The sequence below is a fragment of the Saccoglossus kowalevskii genome, chromosome 8 (genome assembly GCF_978046115.1).
Source record: "Saccoglossus kowalevskii chromosome 8, keSacKowa6.1, whole genome shotgun sequence".
Lineage (NCBI taxonomy): Eukaryota > Metazoa > Hemichordata > Enteropneusta > Harrimaniidae > Saccoglossus > Saccoglossus kowalevskii.
The window spans coordinates 18811721-18819453 of NC_140648.1; the positions used below are offsets into that span (position 1 = coordinate 18811721).

Consider the following 7733-nt stretch of genomic DNA (forward strand, 5'->3'; position numbering starts at 1 on the left):
CTACAGGTCTTGATCAAATTTTTTGTTTTTTAAAAATTAGAAAAAATTATGCAGATTTATTTTTGCGAAAGATAACAGAAGTTGACTTTGTTGTTTAAAGGTCAAAGGTTGAATTGTTCACCATAAACATGTAATGTATGTACACTGTCAGTTTTATGGATGGACATAAAAAACAACTTTGAAAAGCATTTTTGCTGAGTGCGAATAAAAATGTGAGGATTTCCATAGTAGCATTATACAACCTGTACCCCACTTTAATAGACAGCCATTCTGTTTGTACAAACTAATTTAGACACCTCAACAACCAATCATAAAGAATAAATTTGCAAAGATTCAACAAATTCTCTTGTGTCAAAAATGTGTTAGCCATGATATGTGACTATGGTATGAAACATCTCTCTTAAAGCGGGAGGGTCGTCACTTGCGCACACGTGGCAATTGAGTCCCAAGCGCCAATAACAACACACGCTAAAAACAGCTCACGGGTAGACGCTTGTTTGTAAACAATGACACGCTATGGCCATCTGACGCATGCGCATGTGACGACTCCCCCACTTTAATGCATAGATTTCTAGAGTGGTTGACGAACATTGTTCTTCCCAAAAAGACAACAGAGACTTTATGTTTAAAGTCTAATCATTTCATCTTAATTTTTTCATTTAATTACAAGAACGCGTGATGTACAGATGGTGAGACATGATTTAGACACAAAACACAAGCAACTGAGAGCCGAAATTGCCAAACTAGAAACACAAATCGCCAATGGTGGTGGAGCCGCAGCAGCGCCTATACCTGTCTCGCAGAAGGAAAAGCTTTCCCAAGGAAAGAAAGGAAAACTAGATGAAGAGACGGCGGAAAGAATGGAACTAATGGAGGAAGATATTAAGAAGGTGAGCTTGGTGTTTTTAAGTGCTACAGCTCCATAGGTCATCAACACCTTTGCAAAATAGTGTTGCATGAATTGTTTGATGTTCATATCATGCAAGTTCAAAGTCAAGAAAAAACAGTATTCGGTACTCACTGTATGTATGTATAAACAGTTATTTTAATGTTACTTAGGTTACAGGAATATGGTAGTTTAGTTTGAAGTATGTTTATCTCTATTGAACCATTTAAACCCTGGTTAACCCCTACACCACCAGTTTCCTCTTTTCATCACAAATGCAAAAATAATCCTGTTCATAGTCTGCACTTTCCTTCAGAAGATTGGGACAAAAATAGTCAAATCTTTTGAGAAAAAAATGAAAATTGACCCAAATTTTGTCTGTTGGCTCCAAAGTTAGGGTTAGTTTCCAGAAATATTGAAGAATACAAGAAAAAAAGTGCAGAAAAATTTGGGCGAGAAATTCTGGTAGTGAAAAGGTTAAAATGCTGTACCATTAACCATGCATTATTTGTTTTTTCCTCACAGATCAACCAAAGGGTAGATGATGTAAGTACACAACTGGAATTTACAAAATTTGATCTCACCCTTTAATACCATTAAGCGAGAAAAAGTAGATTGGTACACATTTAGCTGTGAACAATTAAAAAGTAGTTCATTAATGATTAGCGTGTTTGCTTCACAACGAAAAGCATAACTATATAACAAGTGTTGAAACAGTTTACAAGAATGATCCTGAAATTTTGTAAGTCATTTTTGGTAAAAAGTGATATTTTCGATTTCGTGGTGAAAACCGCAAGTCTGATTGCTTTGATATTATACATATAGATTTGTGATGATATCTTCAGTTTCTAATTTTGATGAATATTTTTGTCATTTTTGGTTTGATACTTTACATATTGTTCATTTTCTAATGATATCTTCAGTTCTTTAATTGAAATGTGCATTGCTAACATCGGAGCTATCTCAACAGAGAATCTGCTTGTTTATAAACATCTTTTTGACCACCCATTTCAAGTTTGCTCTCACCGTTCAAATAATATTACTAAAACGATTTCAACGGCACTGCATCATTTATACTTTTTGTTTGTTTGAATTGAATGACCCCTGTGGGCTACATCTTTATTCTATCATGAATGTTTTCAGATGGCTCATATAATTTGTTTTATGTTCGGCTACTAATAATTTTATACTGTTCACTTTTCAGTTGAAAGAGGAGAGTGATAAGACAAATGAAAGTGTACAGACTGTAAGATCGCATCTTAATGTGAAAATACAGAATGAAACGAAACAGGTAGCGTTTTGCGCTTTTTTTGCTTGGCATGTTGTTGTATATCTGACATGTGCATGAAATACAAGTCTACGTATCAATGCAGGATATTTGTGATGATTGTGGAAACTTACTTGATAATGTCCTCCTATATACCACCTATCTTTGTGATTTTTATTTCCCCCACCCCTATCTTCACGATTTCTCTTTCCCTCACCCTATCTTTACGATTTCTTTTTCTAAGCCTCTATAACTACAATTTTCTCATCTGCTCAAATCTTTCAGCCTCATGCTACCAACATCGTTTTTTTTTTGTGTCCCTGTTCAGACTAAGTATGAATAGGGTATCTTATGGTTTAGTGTCTGTTTATGCATATGTGCGTCCAAAGTCTCTCTGGACATTCCAAAACCAATTCTCTCCAAACCTCACACATACTGAATGCCTTATCTTATACATATGTACGTGCAGTCATTTCATGAGTTGGTCACAGATGGCCAATTGGTGGCCATTTTTGTTGTGAAATTACACTGAAATCAGGTATTTTGACATGTCCAGAAGCAGATCTTGTGCATGTGTTGACTGATTTACTTTGGAAGGATTTAGATGGTGTATGGCACATATACACACATACAATAATATTATCATCTGACTGTTTTACAGTCAAAACTAAACTCAGGTATTTTGACATGTTCAGAACCAGACCTTTGGCACATGTTTGATTTTCTTCAAATTTGCTGAAAGGAGTAACCATTAGGAGGTTGATGCACATTTGTAAAGCTATTCAAGATGGCTGACTCAATCCCCCCTATCAGCTCACTCAAGTATTGTAACCTCAAATATACCTTTTGCATATGTGCAATTCTGAAAGTTATGAAAATGTGAAAAATGTTTACTATGCACAAGACTAGGAGTTAAATTATCCTTAAATGTGTATAGTTTGAGATTGAACACAAATAAACTCTGTGAATTGGTCATGTTATGAGTCACAATAATTAGGAATACAAACCTTCACACTTATAATTTGTGCTATGCTGTTCATATGTGTTTTTTTGCTATGAATGAGATATCATTTATTGTCACATGTATAACCTGTGAAAAATACTATGAGATGCAAGTTTTTAACTCTGCTGTTATATTCTATGTCACACACTAAAACTACTATTATTACCGGTAGTCACTTTATAATAACCAGAATTCTATATGCTTATAGTCTTTAACATTTAAGTACACAATGGGGGGACTGTGCACTGTAACATGCTTGTTTCAAATCATATTTCCCTCTTGGTACCATATCGCATATCCCATTTCTGTGATATTCGTCATTTTCCGCTCCTCTGTTGCTATAACTTAACTGTGTTCTGTCCAATTTCCTTGGTCTATCTTATTCTATTTTTTGAGGTAGAATACTTAATTTGTGCATAGCATGGTGTGTAACAGTGTCTTTTTTTTTTGATTTGCTTAGTATTGAAAGTGTGGCATGATGAGAGCAAATGCATGTGTGTTTCCATACTTGAAGATGTGATTTACATTTATTTTAAATTGTTTTGTTTTAATGTTAATTCATGGATAGAAATAGTTGAATCACCTGTAGATATTGTGATAACCCTTTCTTTTCAGCTTTTATTTTTTACATCTAGTGGTAGGAGTTTTCTACAAGTTAAAATGTATTTGTTGTGTGCGTGCTCTCAAAACTAAGATGTATTAACTTTTTCCTTCACAACTTTTGCCACTTTTCACAGAATTAAATTTAATGTCAGTGTAGATGCAAAATATTTTTATCATAGACTGGAATATTGAAAAAAAAATATTTATAAATTCTTGGCAAATTCAAAATGTGTGGCAGTATACTCAAGCTGTGTGTCTAGGAATCAATGAACTGTTGAATTAGAGTTGTATTGTCTCATGAGATACGTTGAAAGGGCTTTGCATGTGAATTAATTTGTGAGTTAGTTTCGCCACATAACTTCAAGATCATTTCTGCCTGGTTATTCACAAGGCACAGCTATAAAACCTCAAATTTTGCTCATGCATCATCTCCGAGTTTTAGAATTTAATCCCAAAGTCTGTACAAGATGCAAATAATTTAGTATGCAGCATCGATCTTTTTTGGGGAACATATGCAAATTTGTATCACCCTTCAGTCATCAAATAGTAAATTTCTACAATCACCACAGTTGCCCTGACAACTCCCTAAGATTCTGAAATCTAAATCACAATTAAAACTACGGAAATCTCTCTCATTCATAGTTATTCATTATAAACTGTCAATATAATGACTCTTCATGTCAATTGCTTTCAATAAAATAATGGAGGCAACACAACTCTAAAATATGCGTTTTAATTTGACAATTGATGGCATCACCTTTTGTTATGTAACAAACATGTTGCCTCAATATAGCATGTTATTTCTTTCCTCCAATGAACAGCGCAAAGAAGAAATCGAAGATTTGCAGACATTGTTTGAGGAACTACAGGAGAAAGTGGATGGGGTACCCGGTGGCAAATCCGGCAATAAAAAGCAAAATGATGATAAAAATGCCGATAAAAATGACAAGCAATAATTTTTTTTTTTAAATGCAAAATTTTATACATTCCATAGAAATTTCTGACAAAAATGTAAATATGTGATATTATAAATAATCTGATATTTATAACTGGATCGTTAGATCTGCAGCAGAATGTAAATATCTATTCAATAATTATCAAGTTATTGAGTCTCAGCATGTGTATTTTCAAAATATGGAGTATTTTTCTGTACTTGGTGCATGTATGTGAAGACATATTACTATTGCACATCATAGTTTTTTAATTTATCTTTGAGTGACCATCGCACTGCACCATGGAATGACCACACAGCTTCTTGACCATTCAAGGGTCTTTGAGTGACCACACACCATCTTGAACAATGCTTCTTGAAATGACCACACTGCAACTTTGAGTGACTATGTTTCATCTTGACCATGAATATGTCTTTGAATTACCACACTGCATCTTGGAGTGACATTTGCATCTTGACCACGATTATGTCATGGAATGACTACACTGCATCTTGGAGTGACCATGTTATATCTTGGAGTGACCACACTGCATCTTGGAGTGACCATGTTGTATCTTGGAGTGACTATGTTGTATTTTGGAGTGACCACACTGCATCTTGGAGTGACCATGTTGTATCTTGGAGTGACCACACTGCATCTTGACCACAAATACGTCTTGGAGTGACCACACTGCATCTTGACCACAAATACATCTTGGAATGACCACACTGCATCTTGACCACAAAGGTATCTTGGAGTGATCCTGTTGCATCTTGTCCACAATATGTGTTGGAGTGACCCATTTCTACTTTGGAAAATCATCAACTACCTTGCCACTGACCACAGATTGCTCACTGTCTGAAATCTAAACCATCATGAGTATTCATTCATAATCCGGCTATTACTTACAGAAGTGAAGTGCATTCCATTTATCAGGCTGTCCTGATTTGGCAGTTGCCATGGATACTTCCATCCTCTTTCATCAACATATGTTCTGCATGTAATATGCAAATAAACATTTCCCCTTTGTGTGTACAGCGTAATGCTGACATTGCAGGAATTGAAACATCCTTGAAGCAGCTTCGTGATCAGATGAAAGAATTTGAAGATATAGTCGAGAATGATGAAAGTGAGACTACAGCAAGTCAAGATGAGGAGGAAAAGAAAAATGAAGATGAGAAAGGGAAGGTTGAAAAGGATAAAAACGATGACGATGAAAATGATGATGCGAAAGGGGATGTTGAAAAGGACAACGATGATGATGATGATGATGATGCAGATGAAAATGATGATGATGATGATGATGATGATGATGATGACGACGACGATGACAGTAATGATGATGATGGGGATAGTAATGATGACAATGATGATCAAAAGAAAGATGATACACAGTCTTCAAAGAAAGCAGACAGCAAAAAATAATCTGATTTAGAATAATTTTTGCAAAGTATTGATATCGAATAGACTGTTCACCCTTGTTGCATTTTGCAAGTGTATGCACAGTGAATACTTTTTCAGTATAAAGATTACATGACTACATTGAACTGAAGATGTGTAAACAACCACAGTTTCTGTGAATAATTCTGGCTTCTCCAGTATACCACACTCTATTACTAGTCGTGTATTTGTGCCAAACAGCTGACTACCATGGTGATCTGCCTAACTCTGCCCAGCTGGACTGGGTTGCCTAACTCTGCAATATATATGCCTAACTTGCATTATTTGATGGTACTCCTACTTCACATTGAATGTAATTTGCAAAGTTTTTGAGATTCTGAAACAACTAATTCTGTGATATACTGAATTTTAAAAAAAATGGAATGCACCTTTCAATTTTGTCTTGATGCTTCAATAGAAAAGGTTTGGTTTTCTCAGTGATTTGATTTGAGTGCAGTGGACATTGTGACTGGCCATGTACATTCAATGTGGGTCCCATACTATACATACGGTAGCAACTTATTTGAATGTAGGTCAGATACAATTACACAAAATTTAAATTCAATCGAAAGCATGCGACCACTGCTTTTTACAATCTCTATGAATAATATAACCAAGTCACTAATATCAAGATTCAATATACCAAAAAATGTGTTTTTTTTTATCTCAAGTTCTGAGTATTGTACAGTGATTTTCAGGAAGGCATGAATGTTTTTTTATGGAAATATATCAAATATTTATAAAACATTTACCCTGGAAAACCCTCATACTTGATTCAAATTCAAAGATTTTCAAATTTCTTTGGCTGTCATTTAATAATGCGCATTACCAATGAGTCATTTGTGGGCTTTCTTCAATCTTTGGCCAATTTTTTACTATATGTGCAGATGGTACGCATTTGCCAAGGCATTGTGATTGTTCAAGTTGTTTCCAACTGTCATTTGAAGTTTTTAAAACATTTATATTTTATGTATGAAGAAACAGTCAAGCCTTCATGAAATTCACTGTAAAAAGCAATAGCATTAAAAACAATACCATATTGAGTCGTGCTTTTTCACTCAATGTAAATTCTATGCAGGTCAACGGTATATTTCGATCTTACTAGAGGAGAGGAATATTTTATTAATAATGTAATTTATTGTAAAAATGACATGTGTTTTTGAGACTTTCATTCACTCAGGTAAAAGCTTAAAATAGATATAGCCTTTTTGTGGTATTGTACCCCTCCCTATACTACCCCTCCCTCCCTACAAGATCTCCTTAGTGGAACATCCCATTATCTCATGCTGTAATTGCTGCTTTGCAAAGATGGAGTCACAACTAATATCAAACTGCAGTTGCTATGGAAATGGAATCTGTGGCCATGGAAACAGTAAGAGTTCATGTCAAATCAATGTATAGTAGACCCTGTACCATGTGTTAATGTTAATGCATGCGTCCTTTTTTGTAAGTGTGTCCATATAAATGAGTTAATAGTGACTAATTTGACGTTCTGTAAGTTTACTTACCATGACCGCTATATATCTTAGTAATTAATGTCATTAACTCTCCGTAGTTGGGAATCATTGCAACTATAGGAAAGACTTTCATTGTAACCTGCAT

General features: G+C 34.8%; 1 protein-coding gene across 1 annotated transcript in view; it reads left to right on the forward strand.

Annotated features, from left to right (window-relative positions):
• Nucleotides 1–6527, forward strand: part of LOC100370844 (uncharacterized) — a 43631-nt gene extending 37104 nt beyond the window's left edge. The window contains exons 15-18 of the mRNA XM_078007972.2: nt 671–890; nt 1412–1432; nt 2091–2177; nt 5730–6527. Coding sequence (XP_077864098.2) covers nt 671–890; nt 1412–1432; nt 2091–2177; nt 5730–6116 — 715 coding nt within the window. The 3' untranslated portion in view covers nt 6117–6527. The remainder of the gene's footprint in view (nt 1–670; nt 891–1411; nt 1433–2090; nt 2178–5729) is intronic.
• Nucleotides 6528–7733: the final 1206 nt, after the last annotated feature.